At 31.2% G+C, this 23,876-nt stretch overlaps 1 protein-coding gene and 1 long non-coding RNA gene across 2 annotated transcripts; one reads left to right on the forward strand and one right to left on the reverse strand.

Moving 5' to 3' along the window:
• The first annotated feature begins 53 nt into the window (after nucleotides 1–53).
• On the forward strand, nucleotides 54–2,372 carry LOC148310447 (uncharacterized). Its single transcript, XR_015837397.1, has 3 exons — nucleotides 54–326; nucleotides 416–616; nucleotides 1,214–2,372. It is a non-coding gene; the product is annotated as an uncharacterized LOC148310447 (long non-coding RNA).
• A 5,599-nt stretch (nucleotides 2,373–7,971) lies between these two features.
• On the reverse strand, nucleotides 7,972–23,165 carry LOC148310448 (serine/threonine-protein phosphatase PP1-beta catalytic subunit). Its single transcript, XM_088258434.1, has 6 exons — nucleotides 22,784–23,165; nucleotides 18,134–18,265; nucleotides 13,588–13,803; nucleotides 10,671–11,014; nucleotides 9,848–9,982; nucleotides 7,972–9,538 (listed from the first exon to the last, which is right to left on the reverse strand). The coding sequence occupies exons 1-6, from the start codon at nucleotides 22,830–22,832 to the stop codon at nucleotides 9,440–9,442; spliced, it is 975 nt and encodes a 324-aa protein (XP_088114560.1). The 5' UTR covers nucleotides 22,833–23,165; the 3' UTR covers nucleotides 7,972–9,439.
• Nucleotides 23,166–23,876: the final 711 nt, after the last annotated feature.

Consider the following 23,876-nt stretch of genomic DNA (forward strand, 5'->3'; position numbering starts at 1 on the left):
ATTATTCTCTATGGTTATGAAAAGCATTTTTCTACTTCTGTGGTTGTCGGATTGCCGTTTGAAAATATTTTAAAGTACCAAGGTGACAGTTATTCTTCGCCGACGCTTTTTTTTAAATGTGCAATTGTATGTATGAAAAAGTGTTTACAATAGTTCAAATGAATGTTTAAGAATATATTTACTTTTATCCTATGTCAATGACATTTATGAAAAATGGAAGCTGACAGTCAAAATCACTCTCCCCAAACAAGTGAGAATGCTGACGATTTTGACGCATTAAAAACTATTATATCGGAATATTTTGACAAGATTGCGGACTCTTTTAAGTAAGGATATTAAATATTATTTTCTCCTTCTTGCAGGAGTCGGAATTAACGTGAAGTAGACATTGCTCATATTGTTATTTTCTTTTCAGTGATGATGAATTAAAAGCCAACTATACTGAAAAGGATGGGGAAATGAATTGGATAAAACTGAGAGCAATATTTAGGCGACAACTGTCTGCCAATTTAAAAGAAGGATGGAATGAAATGTGGGAAGACGAAAAACTTACTGAGAAATTAAATAAACTCAAAAACATAATAAAGAATACTCCTGTTGCATCTCGTCCGGCTTGGTAAAAACACAATTTGCTCATTTCAATTACTACTTTTATGAGAAATTACTGTGGTAGATTGTATTTATCACTTCTATAAATATCCATTTTTTTTAAAATTTAAGATAGAGCATCAATAATTTTACAAATAATATTGTTTTTATCTAACCATGGTATATCAACAAATAAGATATTGATGTCAACCAAATGACTGTAATTTACTAGATTCTGAAATAAAAAGTTTTATAAGAAATTGATGGTTTTAAAGTCGAAAAAAATCATGTGTTAAAACTGAAATCAAGACTAAATTATATTTATTAACACATTGTTGTCGGGTGGTTATTTCATCAACTCCGACCCTTGTTAGTATACTAATTAGGGTTGTATACTTATCACAAATAACCCCAAACCAATCCCAATTTTGGTCAGCACAATGTTTTTTAGCGTCTCATGCTCTACCAAAAGTAAGCAAATAAAACGCTTATAAGCATATCCAGCTCTCTACCAACAGTAAAGATGCTTTTAAGCGTTCCCCGCAAACAATGTGTAAACATTAACAGACTAATTACTTACTGAATGAATGGAAACGGATTATTTAAATATTTATTTTAATTTTAGGAGACCTAAAACAGGAGAAATAACGCCACAAACATTGTCCCTTGAAAAAATGAGATTGACAGCAGAAAAGGAGCAGATGAAAATCATACTAAAAGAAAAACAGGAAACAGTGAATGCTCTTAAAAGCCAGCTTAACAAAAAATGGGAAGACTTCCGGTTGCTGGAAAAACGAATCCAGGATCACGATGCAAAGTTGACTGATCAAGCTGATGATGTAAACATTCAGTTTGCAAAACTTTACCAATCTTATGACGACCAGATTCCGATCATAGTTAACAGTAATTCAACAGAAAATGTGAACTGTTCTACCCACAAAATAAACGTTCCCATCCTCAAAAATGGTAATGGATAGCAACTTATGTCCATTAAACTGACTGACCATTTATGTAAATATTGTTCATTTACAATAATTTTCATGTGCGTTACAAATATATTTTATAATAATCTTGTTTTTAGTGATTTCATTTCAAACATGTCAAGTATTTTAACATTATATTTATAATAAAAGATTTTTTTAATAATATGCATATTTTAGTTAATTATTTTTATATTTCGCGGTAATAAGCTTACCAGTGTACTGATTGTACAAAATAAACAGAAAAATAATATTTCATTAAGTGGGTATAATATTATCCTCATTCAGGGAAGTCACTAAATAATTAATGCTGTAGAGACCTTTCTCTCCGCATTATTACATTTTAAAGTTCAGATAGGATGTGGAAAACTCATAAAATATGTAACACACAAGGTCTAATGGAGGAGTTCTACTTTATTTAGAAAAAAAAATATTTATCCATCAGGACTTTCCAAAGCACGGCCCGTTGCTTATATTTGTGCAAACTACCGCAAAGCTAAGTATTTGTTTCTGCCCTCCAATCTATTAAGTTACATATTTGGATTGGCCTGGGATCATATCTGGTTTGGACAACCCTGATTTATTTCAAACAAAATCAAATTGAATAAAAAAAATACACAAATGAGTTTGTATATATTTATTATTGAAAGAATACAGCTTTCAAAATATCTAAGGGCATTTTCTATTTAGAATAAGTATTAAATAATGTAACTAACAGATTTCAAAAATAACAATTGTTCTTTACTATTTAATGTAACATGGGTAAAAATATTAAGTAAACAGAATAAACAAACTTGAAATTCACACTGGTGTATATTTTTATCCCAACATATAGCGGAATATGGATCAAGTTGTACGTACAATATTAGTTTTTCAAATATCTTTTAATAAGCTAGTTTGATATTGGAAATATTGTTTCAGGATTATAGAGGCAAAAAGATTTTTCAATTATATGAGCAAAGTTTTTTTGTTTGTTCTTAAAGTGAAAATATTTTTCGAAGAAATGTATCTCACCCTTGACAACATTTCAGCAAATTCAGAGTGAAACTTGAAAATAGTTAAAATATTTTCATATGTATTATTATTCACATAAATCAAAACACAATTTTTTATTCTACTGAGTTTGTTTTGTGATAGCTTTGCATTAAGTTTGTTGAAAAAACTAGTAACACATATTTAAGTATAAAATTTTTTTAAAGCGGTCAATAAAATCGGAATTTTTATTATTTATATCGTGGGTGTACTGGCAACTCGAAAATAGTTAAACGTTTACTTGAAAATATGCGATTTTGACTTAATGATGCATATTATCAAGTTTTCAAAGTTCTAACTGGCAAAATACACTAAGTAGCTTGAAATGTCATATTTATATGGTTTTAAAAGTAAATTCAACTTTGAGTTTAATAGCGAGTATTTCATTCAGTCTAAAAGTTTTAAATAATAGAGATTGTTAAAACAGAAATTTTAGAGTTACAGTTTTTTGCCAGTATACTTACGATATAGAAAGTGCAATTTTCGAAGATACCCATTTGGAACATATGTACAAAATCCTTGGTTTGACGTTAGGGAATCTAAATGTTTATAGTAATCACTAAAAAGTTTATGAACCTTTGTCGGCATGTCTTACCAATTTACTAACAATATCAACCACAAATATTACTGTGTTTAAATATTTTTGTACGAATGTCGATTCTTCCTTGTCCGCAAGGTTGGTGATATTTATTTTTTTATTTCTTCTGATTCATCAGATTGCCCGCTACATACTTGCTATAGATTCTAGAATGACATAGATGAACAGATAACAGGCATAGATAACAGGTTCTAATAATTTCATTATTATTTTAGTTCTACTCTGAAGTTTTTCACTATAACCATATCAAGCTGATGCAGGAATAGAGATCTTATTCTTCATTTAATATATTTAAAACCGGAGATGAAACATGTTTGTTCATTTATCTATAATCTGTAGATTATTATTAACCTTCGTGACCCCGAAGCTTACGAACCAATGATTTAATATATACATTAAAACCTTGATATAACAGACCTCTATTTAACGAATTTCGGATATAACGGACAAAATTTTGTTTAAGTTTTGTATTGATTATTTATACCTAAATAGTGTTTTTAAAAGTTTTTTGATTTATTTGAAAACTTTTTTTATATAACGGACCTTCGGCTTTAACGGACACCCCCTCCTCTCAATTAGTTCATTATATCTAGGTTTTACTGTACTTAAAAATAATATATATATATATATATATATATATATATATATATATATATATATATATATATATATATATATTTATATATATACTTAGATATGTGTAACTGATTTTTTTGTTGCATATTGCCCTCCCTCTGGCAAGGCGAAAGAGCTAACAAAATAAATTCAGTAGAATCACCAATCGTATTTCAATTTATATTAGTATTTATAAATTATGGAATTGTACAAACTAAATGTCAATTCAAAAAAATATATATTAACAATGTTTGTGAGGTGTTTCAAGTATTTAGAACAAATTATATAATGCAGACACTGATCAAACTTTGTTTTGGATTTTTTATATTATGATGACTATGTACATAATACCATATATGTACAATGCACTACCTAATACAGCTCCTGTACTTCACTATTTACATTTTCATTTTTTTTTAAAGTGGATATATATGATAAAACCAGTTAAGGTATGAGGCATTGTGTGGAAAAGTTCATAACATACTTCCAATTACAGTAAACCCCTGTATAACGTTTAGATGGGTTCTGCGTTATCAGGGGAAAAGTTATAGGGGGTTAACGATTTTTAATTATATTTTTATGCTTTAACCAATAGAAATGACTCGACTTGGGCGACGATTTAGGATGACGTAATCTTCCTCCTGCGTTACACGGGGACCACTTTTATAAGGAAAAAACTGCCGCAAACGTTATAGGGGTGTTTACTGTATATCGAACATTAGTATTGTAAGTGTCTTAATATTCTGGACCACTATCAGACCAACATATGGGATGCCCCACTTTTCTACTTGCCATTATTATCTGGTAATATGGTTATCATTCCACTTATTATTATCTGTAAAACATAAACACAAAATGAATATCTTACATGATATTGTCGAAATACACCAACGTGACTCTAATCCGTATTATATGGACAAACGATGTAAACAGTATCAGATCTATACACCTAGCCTTAGGATGAACGTCTTCTAAAGGTGGGGACTGACCTCCATATTTCGTCATTCGCAGCGAGCATCCGACTTCGGATGGAGCTTGCTGTACTGACTATACGAACACTCGCATCGTAACGTAACCTTACGACGAAATGACTCCGGTCACAGTCCTTAAAACCTTAAAATATATTTTTTAAATATCTGTTAAAAACAGATATGAAAAATGGAAAAATCAAAAGAAGCCTTCTGTACATAATGTGACTTCTTTTCTTTTTATATCCATTTCAACATTTGGGTAGGTTAGATTAAAATATCGATTTAACACCACGGCCATCCGGCAGGGTAACCCAGAACCCGAAAAAAATAATTGATTATTATTCTCAAATTTTATTTTGATCCAAGTTTAGCTATCAAAAACCGAATTATTAAATATTAGTATGACCATCCCGCATTTTTTCTGTATGACATTTCTTTGATATTGTTTTATTATTGAAAAATGATATTAAATACCCTATCACACATATTCAAAAAATGTTCTCAACCATAATTTTTTTTATTAAGACATTTTATTTCCTGATTAAAAAAATGCATTTTATGCCCACAGCATTACTGTATAATAAAATACATAAATGCGTATGAAAATATGGTTTTATATAACACATATATATATTTTATATAGGCTTAAATTCAAGGAAGATGCGTGAAAATAATGTACGTAATTAATTAATAGGCCTCTGTTAGCTACTAGGTAGGAAAGAGTAAATTTATTATTACTATATTTGGATTTATCTTACATAGTTTAAAGCACTAATTTATTATCCGGTAAACGTTATCAAGATGTACATTACTCACATTGGTGCTTTTAATAATTTAAAGTTTTTTTTTTATACATTTTATTATTTTTATTTATTTTAAGTCAAAAAAATATAATATGTTAATGAAATACTTAAATAATACAACACAAAATCAATACATAAATATGGGTCTAAAGCGCAAAAAATAAATAACGAAACTATCACATTTGTTTCTTAATTGTTCGGCCATCTGCATTCAAATTTAGTAACACCCGATCACAAGTCAACCCAGACATATTGCCATAAATATATAGCAGTATATTTAACATTATAATGGCATAGACATCTCATCATAATTACGTACCAGAATTTTAACTAATTTATCACAAAATAATACAAATATAGTTAAATTTTCTATTGAGAATATATACCTGATAATCAAGATAATATCGGCAAGAAACTGCACAATTATTTTCTGCGTAAATGTTTCAACCAACTGGGAATAAACTTTCCATAGATAATACATATTGAGTGATTGAATGATCAGTTTTAACAAAAAAAAAGATAAATATTATTAATTACTGCGTCAAGATACAATACTGCGCAACCGGCATAGAATGAAATGCCATAAATCACTTCTCTGCCACAAGCTGCTATAGCCGTATACAGAAAGCAAATGTCATATGGCAATTATAACCACTCTTGAATTCATAAACCTTGTAATATGAACCATAAACACGCCATGTAACTTAGTATTATATGTGATATCTAATACTTAACTTTTTTTTTTAAATACCCCAGTTAGGGGTGATTTTAATGTTGCATTCAATGATAAAAAAATGCTAATTCATTTGGTTCAAAATAATCTAATGTTTAGTATTTTGGCAATCTGGCAAAGAAAGGGTTAATAAAAACAATACAATAAGCATACGCAACCGACATATATCTAAACAGAGAATAAAAATCATAAAACTCAAGTTTTTATATTAAATATTATTTTCTCAAATTCTTTATTAATTTCAGCTTTAATTAATACGTCCTCACTAAAAGAGTACTCTAAAACAAAGTGAAATTTTTGTCTGCTTATTTACAATTTCATACTTGTGATAAATAAGAAGGCCACAGACGACATAATTTTGTTAATATATTAGATTAGCTCACAATTCAAGGCAGAGCAACATTAAAACAATTTGTTGCTAATTATCCTAATGAAATACAATGTTACAAGAAAAAATCAACAACACTGAATGATAAATTACAATTATTATTATTTAATTTTTTGAAATAAAATAAAATAACAAAAAAACTTTATTACCAACACAGTTACTTCATTAAACATTAATTTTCCATGGATTTCATTGCACCTTCTCAATTTAAAATAACCGCCACTTTTTTTAAATTTAGTAAGATAATAATAATATTGAGAAATCTTCAAAAAAGTTTAAAAAAAAATTATTCAGCAAAATTATTCTTTGGCGTTCTCGTGTATAAAAATCCACTACTACGAAGAACAAAAAATCTAAACCCAAAAATGATGTGAATTTCTATCAAAATTATATGTAGTCAGTAAGCTTTATTGTCAAATTAATAATAAAAATAAGATATGTACAAAAAAACTTACCCTCAATTTTATAAAACTTAACATTTCTGGGGGGATATTTAGAATTTTCAAATTAAAAAGTTATTTCTCATCAAAATTATTAATTTCTTTTTTTAAATATCTACTCTGTATCAAAGTTATACAATAATATTATATTTGTTTATTGAAGTAATGTGTTTTTGTAAGAAAGAACATACATAATTACAAATCAAAGGTAATCTCCCAAACTAACAAATGATTTTTTTACGGCTTGTCCAGGCAGAAAAATTTCACTCCAAGACTTGGGATATAACCAAATTTCGTATAGCAACTATCGAAAAAGTCAAGTTTTTATTTGCGGTACAAAGTTTTAAACACCGATTTGACAGCCGAAGTCAGAAAGAGACATTAAAAAAAATCAATTGGTGTTGAAAAGAAACATTAGTAAGATATTATGCAAACCCAGCCTAAGGCAATGATTGCAGTTTGTATTTCAAGTTCTATCAAAATGGTCTTAAAAATGATAACAAAATGAAATTTTTCCACCTGAACACCACACTTATAATATCCTCGTACCAATAATCCTTATAGTTCAACACAATTAATAATAACTAATCTACCATTTATATAATATATTATTTACATATAATATATATTTAATACAGGAATTGTGCATTAAAAGTGAAGAGGAATAAATGTGTTAAATATTGCATTATAATGACAACACGATGCAGAAATCCAACATGCAATTAGCACCAGCGCGTATCATTTGTGAATGGAAAATCACACATCAAATGTGTAACCTTTACAATTATGTTTACCATATAGATTTCTTTTCGTAAAAGTCTTGTTTTGTAAAATTTCCATATATTTATTGAGAATAGAAGTCATCAAAATTAATTTCATTTTTAATTGTCAGCTTTCCGCAAGACATACATATATAAATGTTTAAAATTTATATCAGCTACATTCCAATTCATACATTATTATTTATGGGAAGCTCCTAAAATCTACAATCAGCTGTGATGATGTTAAAAAGAAATATGCAAGTATCTGTTCCAATGAATTATTTGTCCATTATTTGATTGCTTGGGAACACAGTGTGTCCGTAATACGATAATGACTGTTTACTGAGCGAAATAACAAATATTCTTACAAATTTAAAAAAAAACAATAAAAACTTGACAATAATAATTACATATTTTACATACCAACAGGAGAAGTCTTCTGTCAAATGGTTGACTAAGTAACGCACAAGTCAATATAACATCATATTCGACTTAATAAAATATAAACCCACAAACTCCATTCTCAATGCAATGTTCACAGGATGAAAAAGCATTTCTCACGCAGCCAAGAACGGGATTACAAGGTGACTTTGAAAAATATAAATATACATCTCTTGTCTGATCAAATAAATAATCATCGGCACACGGCTTCATCAATGGAAAAATATAGTCTGTATTTTACAAATATAAATGGACTTCATAAGCCAGAGTGAAGATAAGGGTGAATCAGTTCACTAACACAACTATCACTTAACTAATCACAGTACTGGCACTCGGTACCGCTAAATCTCATCAATCCGGACTTTGGTGGGAAGATCTCATCCGAATTACGCGATGATGTTACAAAAAAATACGTACAATATTAGGTTGCTGGAAAAATGCTGAGATGTGTTCATTCATGCCATTTAAATTAAATGTGACCATTAAACAAAAACCATCCATATACTTCATTATAGACAGCTAAAAATCTGTTTTAAAATGTTGTAGATTATCAAAAGATTTTATCGTTTTTATTTTATTTATGGCCATCTGAAGCTCTGGACTTGATGATTTGACTTTTGATTTGGATCTACTAATATGCAGATCGTTGCAAGTATAAATATGCACATCACACTATTGTTTTTTCAATCAGTTTTTCAATGTTTAGAGCGAACATAATGCATTCGAGTTGTTGTATTCGGAATAAATCCGACAACACACTAATTGTATGTGAAAGTTGCAAGCGAATATCCTATTTGCATCTACCAAAGATGGTTTATTTAATTCTGTTCTGGAGATGTAAGAAGATACTGGACCGAAGAAATTGACTAAACATGACAGAACTTTTCCTACAACCTATCATAATATTAGTGTTGATCTTCTAATTAAGGGTGAACCTTATCAAAGTATGTATTATTTATAGGGATGAAGTGTGTCTAGAGTGTAGAAATAATGGTATAACTAGACAGGGGAAAATGGTGAATATTCTTGCGATGTAGGTGTAGGTTGGGGCGAGCACGGAGGTCAGAGCATGGAGCAGCGCTCTCCGAGTTATTTCTTCTTGGGCGGGGATCTCTGAGGAGTAGACGGTCTCCCGCTGTTGAGTCCATTGTATTGGTATTTTGCTTTCTTCTCTGATGGTTTAAGAATCTAAATAATCAATAAATAATAAAACTTTGTAAAATACTGCGAGAGAAAGTAGTTTTTTTTTTTAAATAAGCTGATGGAAAAATCAAGAAAACAATAATTTCATAATAAATATGGAAATTTTATAAATATATATATATATATTTTTTTGGGTCACAAAGACTGGCAATTGAGACGCATTAACAACTACTTACGCACAAGTTTGCGAATAAGCTCATTAGAAATTTACATATTTTTATTGATCTGCTAATATAAAATAAACACAAAGATTAAAAGAAAAAAATTTTGCATATTATATTACTAAGACATTACCTGAAATGAACACATGAGTGTCTCATCAACTGACATCATGCCGCCAGCGTTATCAAACTCCCCGCAGTAATTTGGCGCTGAGAACAATGTGACCAGTTGTCTCTTTGCAAAGAACTCATAACCATCCTCCACTACCTGAAAACATTTATGAAATTAATGCACCATTTTTATTATACCAACACAATATCACACTACCTTACGCATTGGACTCCTAGTTTTAGTATTATTTCTACAATTTTTTTTTTTAACCAATCCCTAGACATTCTGTCGTATATAACACATTTATGCCACTTCATTTTAGGGTGAAATAACATTATGTTAAATTGAGTAGGTGCAAGGTAAAGAATTGTAAATCCAAAATGTCAAATACTCACGAGTGACCTATTACCTATTGGATTTATGTTTAGGCCATTGAATTACTGTTGTCCCTTAGTATTCATGAAGGTTACGTTTCAAGAAAACGTTGCAAGTAGTAAAAACTCCAAATACGCAAACTATATATTTAGAAGATGAAATTATACTTTTATGGCCATTTTTCTATGCATAATCGTAAAAACGGGGGAAATTTGTTGAAGTATACGAAAGTGAAACAGGACTTTTTCCATGTTAAAATGTAAAAAAGAACTTTTTCTGCTTACCATCCCCAAACATCCAAAATAGCAAATACTGAGTGATATAACTCAGTTCAAATTCAATTCCATTGTGGGTTTACTTATGAGCATTTTTGGATAAGACTGATTAATAAAGTTATATTTTAATTATAAAATGGAAGATGACAAAGTTATTGCTTCAAATGCAAATTATATATGTAGAATATTAATACCTGGTGAGCTCTGCATATGAGGTCCAAGTCGTGTCTGTTTAAAAATTTACTGACAATGTCCGCTCCAAATGTGAATGAAACCCCGCGGTCATTTTCCCCCCATCCTTTTACGTCCTTGTCCGGGTCTGACCACAATAAGTCACAGAGCAGTCCCGTGTCCGGCACGTCAGTGGGCCTCATGATTCGCCGGATCTGCTCCATGCCCTGGAGGTCCGGTGATAGTCCCCCGTGGCAGCAGAAGATCTTCTCATCGATGATGGCCGCAATCGGAAGACAGTTGAAACAGTCTGTGAATGTCTTCCATAATTTGATGTTAAAACGCCTTTTACACTCATCGTAAAAACCTGAAAATAAAATTTTGTTATAAAAAAGCAGATTTCAGTCTGTGGACAAATAACAATAGGCAACAATATGTGCATATGTAAAGGAATTAAATACATGAAAGACATGTGCTATAAATACAAAAAAAACAATGCACAACGAAAGCAGCCCCTTAAGGAAGCTTTCAGAGTAGTTTCTGCCGTCTTTCCCCAAAGGTAGGAGAGTGAACGAGGATATAGCTATAGGCTTTCATAACAAGACCTATTATATGTTATTATTGTTGGAAAGAGACACCCAGATGCTTTTTCTTTGTTGAAGATTTAGAATATGCATGTAATTGTGTATACTTGGTAGACCGTCTAGGATCGAGAACCCCTAAGCAATACAGCAAACAGCAATCTTTAAAGCACCATTTTTTCACAAAAGATACATTAACATGCAGAACATAATTTGATTAGTAATTAATATACATAAAATTTTCAAAAATATAGACTATTCACTTCCCTTTTAAAAATGAGCACTATATTTATTTAAATTTTATGTCATTTGTATGAAAATCCTCTAATAGAGAAAATTGGCAATTATTAAATTAGACAGTGAAAGTTTCTGTACAAAAAAAATTTTTTTTTGATGGGTTGAAAATAATAATAAAAACAGCTTTTCAACTGCCACGTATCATGTACTACTAATATGTATCTGCAAGCTGGATTCGTCAAAGGCAAGGGTACACGTGAGCAAATCTTGAACATAAGACAAATAATCGAGAAAAGTCGGGAGTTCAAGGTTCCGGTCGTACTTTGCTTTATTGATTATACAAAGGCTTTTGACTGCGTGAATTGGAATTGCCTGTGGAAGGTTTTGGAAGCAATGGGTGTACCAAGACAGTTGATAGTTCTTATTCACAACTTATACGTACAAAATTTGGCATCGGTAAGAGTTGATAATTTCCTCTCAGAGTCATTTCAAGTACAAAAAGGCGTGAGACAAGGGTGTATACTGTCTCCTGATCTCTTTAATATATATGGAGAATATATAATGAGGAAAGTACTAGACGGGTGGGAAGGTGGCGTATCAGTAGGGGGCAAAAAGATCTCCAATATAAGGTTTGCAGACGACACAACGCTAATAGCCAACAATGAGGACGAAATGGCTGAACTCCTCCATAGAGTCGAAATAGAAAGCCAGCATTTAGGACTTCAAATAAACAAAAGTAAAACCAAGGTTCTTGTCATCGACCGATTCGGCACCCTGATAAGGAACAATTCTTTAAGGGATTATGAAGAAGTGGACGACTTTATCTATTTAGGTGCACTCATTTCTAAAGACGGAGGCTGTGAAGCAGAGGTCCGGAGAAGAATTGGAATGGCAAAATCAGCAATGTCTAGTCTGGCGAAGATATGGAAAAATCGGTCCATACTGAGGAGAACGAAAACCCGTCTAGTGAAATCTCTTGTATTCTCCATTGCGCTGTATGGAGTGGAAACATGGACACTGAGGAAAAAGGAAAGACATATGCTGGATGTGTTTGAAATGTGGTGCTGGAGGAGGATGCTGCGCATTCCTTGGACTGCAAGACGCACAAACGTCTCCATTCTCCGCGAACTGTCAGTGACAGAAAGACTCTCCACGACTTGCAGGAAAAGGATTCTGTCTTACTTTGGGCATATCGCCAGAAAGAACGAGAAGAGTCTTGAAAAACTGGTAGTAACAGGTACAGTTGAAGGCAAGCGGGCAAGAGGACGGTCTCCAACAAGATGGACAGACCAAATAAAGGAATTAACCGGATCCTCGCTAAACGCTGCCATCAAGTTGGCCCAGGACCGGGAAGAATGGAGAGGACTTGTGCACCAAGTGCCTGACATTCCAGAAGACCACGACGCTCAGCATTGAGCAAGAAGATGAAGAAGAAGAATATGTATCTCATTACACCTCAGCGTCATTATAAAGGTTACTTAGAAAAACAAAGTTAGATTAAGCAATATGAAAATCGTCTCAAGAAAACAAAAATATTTTATATTTTATATATGTACATTGATGTAGTCAAATGATAACATAAGAACTTGGCGTGACAAAATTTTATCTCATGATTAGATATCAGAAAAATCAAAGGTAATTATTTTTATCTGATTACAACACTTTTTTGGAATGTGAAATCTTAAATGATATTAAATTGAATAAAATGTAATTTCCTTTACACTCCTCTTGGATTTAGATATGCATATGGAGATTGAAGATGGTGTAATATTTATGTTGATTTACATTATTAATTCAAATATACATAAAATTACACAAAAGAAATGTATTATCAATGCTATATGATATAAATGATGTTAAATGTTGTTACTGCGTTTAGCCTCATAAACTGCGAGCAGTCAATATGACAGGTTCAGTTATTATAAGTATCAGTAGTCTCATAGTGTCGAAAATTAAACATTTTTACAAAGGAAGACTCTGCAAATAAAGCCAGAAAACTACACTACTAATTTGTTACGATATCTTTAATACATTTTTTTTATAAAATGACACAAATTATCACAAACTAATTCGGTTCTATTTGAATGCTGAGAAAGTAAAAGTTGAAATAAACCCTACTGACCATATATACGATTGATGCTGGCGCACTCGTGATTTCCTCTCAGCAGAAAGAAGTTTTCCGGATACTTAATCTTATAGGCAAGTAGAAGGCAGATGGTTTCTAGAGACTGTTTCCCACGGTCCACGTAATCTCCCAGAAACAGGTAATTTGACTCTGGAGGGAAGCCCCCATATTCAAACAGTCGCAAAAGGTCTGTATATTGTCCGTGGATATCACCTAAAAAAATTGTAAAATAGTCATACACTATATTTATATCATGTTGACCCCATAATACATTAGCCCTCACTGGTCCAATGTCGAATCTCATTTGACATTGTTTTTTTCCACTTAGGTCCCATATCAGATGTTTTTCGACATTTTTTTCATCATAAGTATTATTTATTTAAATTCCAAGCTTACATTTTTATAACTCGCATCTATTACAACAGTATGTGGAGCAGAGGACAAAAGTTTTTTTCCAATTGGAATGTAACTGTCTACCTAGTTTTTTTTTTAATTTTGGGGGAAAGGCGGAAAGGGTTAGTCATAAAAATAACAAAAATGCAATGGCAAAAAAATACCCTGTATATATTGTCCACGCGAGATCTAAATATGTACACAGTGGCCATATCTGCGTATTAAAGTTATTGCAAACAAGAGCAAGCTCTCTCGGAATAAATATTTTTAAACCCAAATAGGTACAGTACATGAACATTAGTGTAAATATAACAATCTTTTATGACTATAACGGGGTCAGTCAGCGGTGGTGATGAGATTTGTTCTTTCATTAATTGATTCGGCAGTCACTTTGTGGTAAAATCTATCCATTTTTAATTAATGTTTTACCTACTAAATACCACTATTTCTTAAAATCTACTGTGACACGTGTTTCAATGCATTCCGCATAATTTTCATGAATGATGCGGTATGCATCGAAACACGTGTCACAGTATATTTTAAGAAATAGTGGTATTTACTAAGTAAAACATTAATTAAAAATGGATATTTATTCTTTTAACCCTCATCTGGGACAAAATAATAATTTCACTTTTTAAGTTTTATAAAACGTTTAACACGATTTAAGGTTTACTCCCTAGAGGTGAATGACCAATTGCACAATTACAGTGGAACCTCTCATAACATATGATTCCCATAACGAACAAAAAAAATGAGAAAAAGTTGCCCACTTTACGAGCAAAATTTCTCATAAGGAGTTACAGAGAAAGGGCAAATCCCTTTGTCACGACATTCACAATTGAGCTGGGACTTCCGCGCCAGTCAAAACAATTTTTTTTTCGCTTAACGAGAATTTTGCTTTACGAGTAAGATTCTGAAACAAATTATGCTCGTTATGAGAGGTTCCACTGTAGTTGGAAAATTATCTGGCTTTTGGGAAACTTATATAGCACCATTTACGTAAAATACTATCTCAAGGGAGCTTAAATGTTAATTCTTATCAAAATAAAACCATGCACATCTCACGCTATTCCAGCTAGCAGTGATCTGCCACAGGGAAACCATCTGGGGCTTGTATTATTTCTAGTTTTTATCAATACTTTATTGTTGAAAAATTATACTTTTCACCGATACCAAGATTTACAAGTAAAAATAAGATTAAAGATGACTACTGTACATTTCAATAAATATCATTTAATAAAATGATATGTTGGTTTAAATAAATCATCTATTTCATTTCAGTTTATTCAATTAATTGGAGAAGGGATTATCAGAAGAAAGTACAATAAACATTATGACTAAGGCAATAAAAAAATGATAAGGTAGGTTGATTCATTTAGTGTCATTAATTGATTTGGAAGTCACATTGTGGTAAAATTTATATATTTTTAATTTATGTTTCAGTTAGTAAATACATACCACTATTTCTTAATTTAGATTAGCATAATTGTTGCAAAAAAACATAAAATAGGAAAATACAAATTTTTATTCATTAGATTGAATCAGGAAAAAGATAGGGAAGTACATGGTGGCTTGTACAAATTAATAATAAAAAAAATGCTATAATTGAAAAAAAATAGGTACGACAAAAACAAAATGTTGTAGCATTTAAGATCTTCATCCAATTTCATTAAATTGATGAAATTAAATTAAAAAAATTAAATAAAAATAAAAAATAAAAATAATAATTAATGAAGTTATCAGAATCACACCAAAATTCGAACCCTTATCCGCACCCCAACGGTGCATAGGGCACCGCATCATATAAACGCATTGTTATCTTGATTGTTAACACACGGAAGGAAAGGTGATCAGCCCTCCACTTCAGGTACCAGTCCAGGGTAATATTGAATAAATATTAAAGTGAAAAAATCACTTATATTTATTAGACCCCCTCTGGGAATCGAACCCGGGACCTCCAGAACGGTAGCCGAGCGTGCTGACCATTACACTACAGAGGCGGACAAAAAGGTGACACACCAAAATAGGTGCATTAAAACATACATAATTCAGACTCTTTTAATACCAAAATGTCACTATGGTGCTTTTTATTATCTAGTGTCAATATTAAACGCTGATATTTTTCAGACACTATAAATAATATCTGACCCTGATCCGCAGCCATTGGTGTAGAGGGCACTGCATCGGATCAACTAGTTATAAATTTGATCGTTAATTATATGAAGTTAAGGTGATCAGTCCTGCCTTCAGGATTCTTGGATCTAAAATAGGAATATATTTGATGAGATATGGACGTCGTAAGTGAAGGGGGTCAGTATAAAGGACTTAATTGGTATAAAGAAATGGAAATCGAAAAAGTGTAGTGGATAGGAAAAGGAGAATAGCATCAATGGCTAGGGCACTCAAGGTTGCATACCCGTGTTCATAGAAGCCAGTGTAGGTTTTACTCTCATAATGTACAAGTACCTCGAGGAAATATAATATCGGGGTACGTAATTTATTCCATTACACAAAAATTATTTAAATATGTCGTGGCACATGTTAATTTTTTAAAATAATTTGGTTATTTATGGTGGATGAATCAATTGTAATAAGTCTGAGTAAATATCGCATACTAATGACAAGGTCTGCATTCAATGGCAGTATAAAAAGAAATTAATTAATTCATACAGGTCTTTAACATCGCACATAACAAGGCAATGTTGAATAGTGGTGTGTAATCTAATTATATTCACTTATTGAATGTAGCTAAAAATAAAACTGAACTAAGATAGAGAATATTATCAGATATCTAGCATAGCCACTAAAAATATGGTAATGAATATTCAACTGGAAAAAATAAGTAATAATATTATTAACCTAGTACTAATTGTTAACATTTTGACTTAAAATTACCTCTACATTACATATCGCTCACTCCTTTCAAGAACGTCATAAATCAAAAATCGTAAATTTTCAGTTGTACATGTTTTCGGAATGCCCAGAAAATGTACTATATCCCAGCAAAAGAGGCATATTTTAAACTTAGTATTTACCCGCTACAGGGCAGAAAATGTTGTTTTCGCAATTTGAAGAAAAGGTATTGTTTAATTAATTATTCTAAATATACTAAATATTTTTCAAATGGAGAAAAAAACCTTCGGGTTTTACCTAAAAAGATCTGTTGCACAGTAAAAAGTTTAATAAGTGGCTTGATATTTATTTTTAATACATTGTGTTATATTTTTAATCTATAAAAATGTTCTCCTGAAAAATCAAGTTTTTTTATTTATGACGTTCTTGAAAGGAGTGAGCGATATGTTGTCTATTCGTGGCTATTACTTGAGGTATATTGGAATTTTATTAACTTGTTGTTTTTAATTTTACTTATAACACTTATCTCATCCTTGCACTCTTGCATTTTTGCTTTATATATAATTAACTCTGTTCTTTTCCAGAATCCAATTTGCATTAAAGTGACTCATAATATTATGAATATAGGTGATAAATTACTCTAATCATAAATAGGTCAGAAACAAACCATTAATTATTATTAAGGTGATACCAATAAAACAAACAATTTCATAATATGTCTAATCAACATGTTTAACGCGCAACTATGCTATGTTGCCACATTTAAAATAATAAAAAGGGTTCATATGTAAATAACACAGAAACTAAATAATCTTCAAATGCCAATATGAATACGTTACCAACGTGTTATACATTTTAAAAAATACATATAATTTAGTTAACTAAATTTGGTTATGAAATCAGAGGAACAAAAGAGAAATGTGCAATGATTTTAAACGTATATTGTTCTATTTTTTTGGAATTACCAAGTCCAAGTGACTCTGAAATCTAGCTATGGCTTACGCAACACCGCTTATAAATATTGATGTTAATCAATTACATACCAGTTTTTTTTTAACTCGGGTGATTTCAGAAATTTTAATGTTTATTGAAAAATTATTTATAATTTTAGGGGGGTAAAGCGATTTACGCTATACAAGCAATTTTATATGGCCTGCCATATTGAATTGTGATATCACAAATTTAAAAAAACAATTGCCCAGAATAAAATGGCCTGATTGTATAAAATGAATATATCAGGTAACCTAAGATCCATATCCAGGTCAGTTACAAAATAAAGATTAATATGAAAATTTACCGCATATTTTAAGCGGGGCTTCAAGTTCCAATAGAATGGGCTGCTGCAGGAAGATCTCCCGGGACTTGGAGCAAAGCCCGCGCACCTCGGCCTCCGACATCTGGACTGTTTTTCCGGGGCGACATCCTCGTACTGAAACAATGCACCGATAATACAAAGCTCAATCTAAAATGAATAGTAAGCACAATATCTTTTCGGAAACTCGATAAAATCAAACCAGACAAAAAATAATAATACTACTTTAAAAAAGTAATTGTCTACCGATCATATTATATTTTAACACCACTGATAAGATTTTGATGCAGTTAACGGAACTTTATGAAAATATATTGTTCAGTAATCCCTTGTTATCCGAGTTGTATAGTATTCTACCGTCATGTCTCAGAAAACAAAACAGCGGATAAAAAGACTAAAAGTTTATAAAAGAACTTTGTGTACATATTAAAGTATATAATTACGCACAATTTTAACTATCACTCACACACAAAGATGAAACTATCAAACCAGATATTTAAGTAATACATAAAACTCGCTTATATTAAATTTAATTTATTTAAATACAACAACCTGCTGTTATCAGTAGATATATACGATTGAAGGCTAACTAGAGTTTGAAAATTTAAAAAGTGTTTATATCTTCAGTTTTCAGAGCTCATTCCAAATCTCACCTAGTTATTTATAATTATTCAATCAAATAAAATAAAAATATACAATTGCAGATAAAAATCTATAGCTAACAAACGATTACTGTAATTATTTAATGCAGTTAAATTATTACTATATACATCATTCAGAACATTAAACTGCAGATATTTGAATATGTGATTTACAAGAGTATCAATGTTAAGCAAATAAAACTAAGATCAGACAGATATTTATTAATTTAAAATAAAATACTAGGTATTTATAACTAGATCTAATCTACCTAAAACTACTACAGAAATATCAGTTGGCATGTTTTCAAAATAAGTCTACTTCCTCCAATTCAATCAACTGTTTGCCAACAATGACCAAGGAAAATAATTACATACATATAAAACATTGCGACATTCAGAAAAACACTTTCAGACTATGCAAATTACCAACATAGACAGTTTCGTTGTCCAACCAACACATGAAATTCAACTAGAAATTGAGACGTATCGGAAGGGGTCTTCCTGACAAAGTGTCATATAGGCCAATTTAAGAAGAATCATTCTGAAACGTCGTTAAGGGTCATATGTACTTATATAAGGAGAAGTTCAATATATTTATGACCTTTTTCATAGTTCAAAAAATAATAAACTATTTTCCATTACAGTAAAATATACAGTAAATAAAATACTCGTCCGCCTCCATTGTGTTATGGTCAGCACGCTCGGCTACCGTACTGGAGGTCCCGGGTTCGATTCCCAGAGGGGGCAAATAAATAAAAGTGATTTTTTCACTCTAATATTTATTTAATACTACCCTGGACTGGTACCTGAAGCGGAGGGCTGATCATCTTTCCTTCATGTGTCAATGGTCAAGATAACACTGCGTTTGTATGATGCAGTGCCCTATGCACCATCGGGTGCGGATAACGGGTTGGAAAAAAAAAAAATAAAAAAAAATAAAATATATATATATATATATATATATATATATATATATATATATATATATATATATATATATATATATAAATATATTTATTTGCCTCAGTTAGTTTCATGCCAATGATGATATCAATAAAATGCCCAGCGAATACAAGTTTGTATGAGTATAGGTATGTAACCACAAGTGCCCCAGCCATTAGCTTTCCCTGTTCTAAATCAATGCCACCTACTGCTCCTCTTCTATTTCCCCTTCCATTAAGCGATATGGTCCTTCACTTGAGTTATCTCTATCTGATAAGATATATTCACTTCTAGATCCGAGAATCTAGTGCGCGGGACTTTGCATCGAGTATGCGAGAGAAGGATCTTGCCTTCGTATACTTTACGACTAAGTTAACACCGCACTGATTCAACGCTGTGCCCTAGACACAATTGTGATAAATTTTGTAGAATGTTTTTAAGATTCTCTTTGAATTGGCATATACAATACTTTGCCTGGAAAAGGTGGAAATATATAATTTTTCTTTAAACAATTAGTTTTTTTGATGAATATTTACAGATTATAATGACCTTTTATGAAATCATCCGAACCATAAATTTAAGAATTCATTTTCATTTTCTAAGGTACATAACATGAAACTGTAGACACCTATGTACAACTTGAAAATAATTACCATGCAGAATCCAAGTCCTGAGTAAATATCGTAAATTAAAAAAAATACCATACAAATTTCAAATTAGCAGTCAAAAAAAGGTGTTTCATATAAAAGAACAACTTATTTTGGAAGGTCATTCTTATAACAATACTATATATTTCATATATTATTAGATTAAAACCAATATTTTTAGCTTTTCCACTTTATTTTTATTTGACCAGCGACCGGGTTTCGTCGTTACCAACATCATCAGACTGATGGGAGGCTATACAAATTGTTATGTTATATATAAAACAAGGCAGGAGTTGATAACCATGATTTGAAATAATTTTATTGAGAAATTAATTTAATTTGAGTGAATTTAAGTATTGTATGATATTAAAAATATTTTTTATAATATGATATTATGATTTATGATATGATTTGATATGATATGATTTATGATAATATGATTTATAATATTAAAAATATTTAATATCATACAATACTTAAATTCACTTAAACACACTTCGTGATGGAATTGCATTTTTAATTTATTATTAGATTAAAACCAATATTTTTAGCTTTTCCACTTTTTTTATTTGACCAGCGACCGGGTTTCGTCGTTACCGACATCATCAGACTGGTGAGAGGCTCTACAAATTGTTATGTTATATATAAAAGAAGACAGGAGTTGATAACCATGATTTGATATAATTATATCAAATTAAATAAAATTATATCAAATCATGGTTATCAACTCCTGCCTTCTTTTATATATAACATAACAATTTGTAGAGCCTCTCACCAGTCTGATGATGTCGGTAACGACGAAACCCGGTCGCTGGTCAAATAAAAAAGTGGAAAAGCTAAAAATTTTGGTTTTAATCTAATAATAAATTAATTACAATATTGTATAATTCTGAAACCGTAAATTGATGAAAACAAGACGTATGTAAGATATACATATCGCTCACTCCTTTCAAGAGACATCTATTGGTGAGATGAATTTATTTACTATCTTTTATATGCTTCTTTAGGTGATAAGTTGTTGTGAAACCTTTAAAAGATTTGACTGATTATATTTCTTAGATTTACTATGTGCATTGCTATGATTGGGGTAATATCAGTTGAATTTAAAGTAAGAAAACAGAAGTGATCCTTGATATTAAAAGTGAATAGGCCATTTGAGCTCTACATACCAACTTACATATATCGCTCACTCCTTTCAACGTCATAAATCAAAAATCGACAATTTTCAGTTGTGCGTGTTTTCGGAATGCCCAGAAAATGTACTATATCCCAGCAAAAGCGGCATATTTTTAACTTAATATTTACCCGCTACAGGGCAGAAAGTGTTGTTTTTGCATTTTGATGAAAAGGTATTGTTTAATTTTTTTTTAAATATACTTAATATTTTTCAAATGGAGAAAAAACCTTTAGGTTTTACTTAAAAAGACCCGTTGCACAGTAAAAAGCTCAATAAGTGGCTTGATATTTATTTTTAATACATTGTATTATTTTTTAAATATTAAAAACGTTCTCCTGAAAAATCAAGTTTTTTGATTTGTGACGTTCTTGAAAGGAGTGAGCGATATGTAAGACATATTCAGAAATAGGATCAGGTAAGAAGTTGAGGGAGAGAAAGGGGTAGGTAGAGAGAGCGGGGAAGGAAGGAACTAAGAAAGGGATGATTGGTTAATACTTTTTATTTTGAAATATGTTACATTCCATTTAATAATTGTTTTCTGAAGATCCACCATGCCACCTGATTTGGCGAATCAATGGAATTGCATAGCCATTAAGGAAATAATAATAAAATCTAGACGATAATAAAATAGCAGAGTAAACTTCTACTACTCTAAGCTTCTAAACTACTAATAAATTTCTAAATACCCATAAATTCCGAAGAAAATAAATCTTTGAATTTTGTTTTTTTCTTTGCTTGTTCCTTTTGAAATCTGAATACTTTACCATGCAGACCAAAAGCAGCAAGAAAAAAGAATATACACAAGTTAATCAATTTGTTTTTTCGTGGCGAGTAAAAGCTCAGCAGAACACATAATAGTAAACATATCTGTTCAAGTCTTATAAATTCACAAAGAACAAAAAATACACTCAGTTGCTATAAGAAATGGCATTATTCATGTAAAAAGCACAATGCCTGTCATTGAGGCAGGTAGAATTTCCACATTAAACTATGGACTAGAAGCCAAAAATGCGATTATAGATAGAGAAATATTGGTGATACAATAGATTCTACAGATTGTGCCTTCAATTAGTATTAGTCTTATGAAGCCTATCGTTTGTAGGATCATATGTCAATGTGTCTGTTTCAATTATGCAACAGCCCATGCGGCATTTATTAGTAAAAACAATTCTAAAACATTCCGTATAAATTAAAACAGACTATATTAAGTATTATATTCCATCCTTACCTTCTAAAAGTCTTCTTATAAGACTGTCAACATTTAGCTCGTTCGCCATATTTATCTCACGAATAATTTACGTCAAACCATAGACATGATCCAAAACGAAATACACAGAAATACACCGACCGGACAGAAAAATCTTGTCACCCCAGCTTTTGTAAATACATGCTATATACTCTACCTACGTGAATGGCTATGACCAAAGACTACTATGACTACTCTTATCGTTTGCGCACTACCCGTAATTTTACAGTCCGGCAGTCGTTTTACGCGCAACGTGTTCACGCACCGATTAAGAACACCAATCTGAAGAAAAATGAACAAAAGCACAAGCCAATCATCGTTTAAAACGCTAACTGACGTGCGGGACAGTAAAATTCAGTGTAGTGCACAAACGCCCATAAAATTTTATAGATGATCCCGTAAATTTCTGTTTAAGGTCCTGGGTGCTAAAGATAATCGACTTTTTTTTTAAACGGGTGACTTAGATAGATAGTAGCGACCCTGGTCGCCGCTTTAAAAGTCACTGCTTTAAAAATCGCCGCAACAGCTCCGAGTTAAACGTAATGTTGATATTTAAATGATTTTAACTTGACTACGCTAAACTCAGCTGAAAGCTGAACTCGGCTATACTCGGGTAAACAAAGAACGAATGAAAACGTCCAACCACAATCGGAGACTCGTCTGTTGCCGACAATCAATATGTGGGTCGCTGGATAGATGTCAAACGGACAATGTGGTGACACGACACATTTCTGTTTTAGTTCGATTACCTACATTGTTAGTTTTATTTTATTTTTTTATTATTACTCTTTATCTTGTGTTAGTTTGGTGTATACTATCGTGTTACTATTTTTCATATTTATTTAAAAATGTTTTTGCTGTTTTGTTAGTTATTTTTTAAATGACCCAGCGACCCAACTCGCTGCGGTCGATTTAAAGTCACCATCGCCAGTACACCGGTCACTTGTTGTTAAGCGCATCTATACTGGATGCAACGAATAAGATCCATTAAAAAAACGCCAGTACGTCTGTAGATACCTTAGATTATTGAATGCAATCATACCTAGGATAAAATTTAATGGAAATAACCATGAAT

This window comes from Brachycentrus maculatus, unplaced genomic scaffold (genome assembly GCF_059751285.1).
Source record: "Brachycentrus maculatus isolate JH-2025_06_01 unplaced genomic scaffold, ASM5975128v1 h1tg000095l, whole genome shotgun sequence".
In the NCBI taxonomy this organism is placed as follows: domain Eukaryota; kingdom Metazoa; phylum Arthropoda; class Insecta; order Trichoptera; family Brachycentridae; genus Brachycentrus; species Brachycentrus maculatus.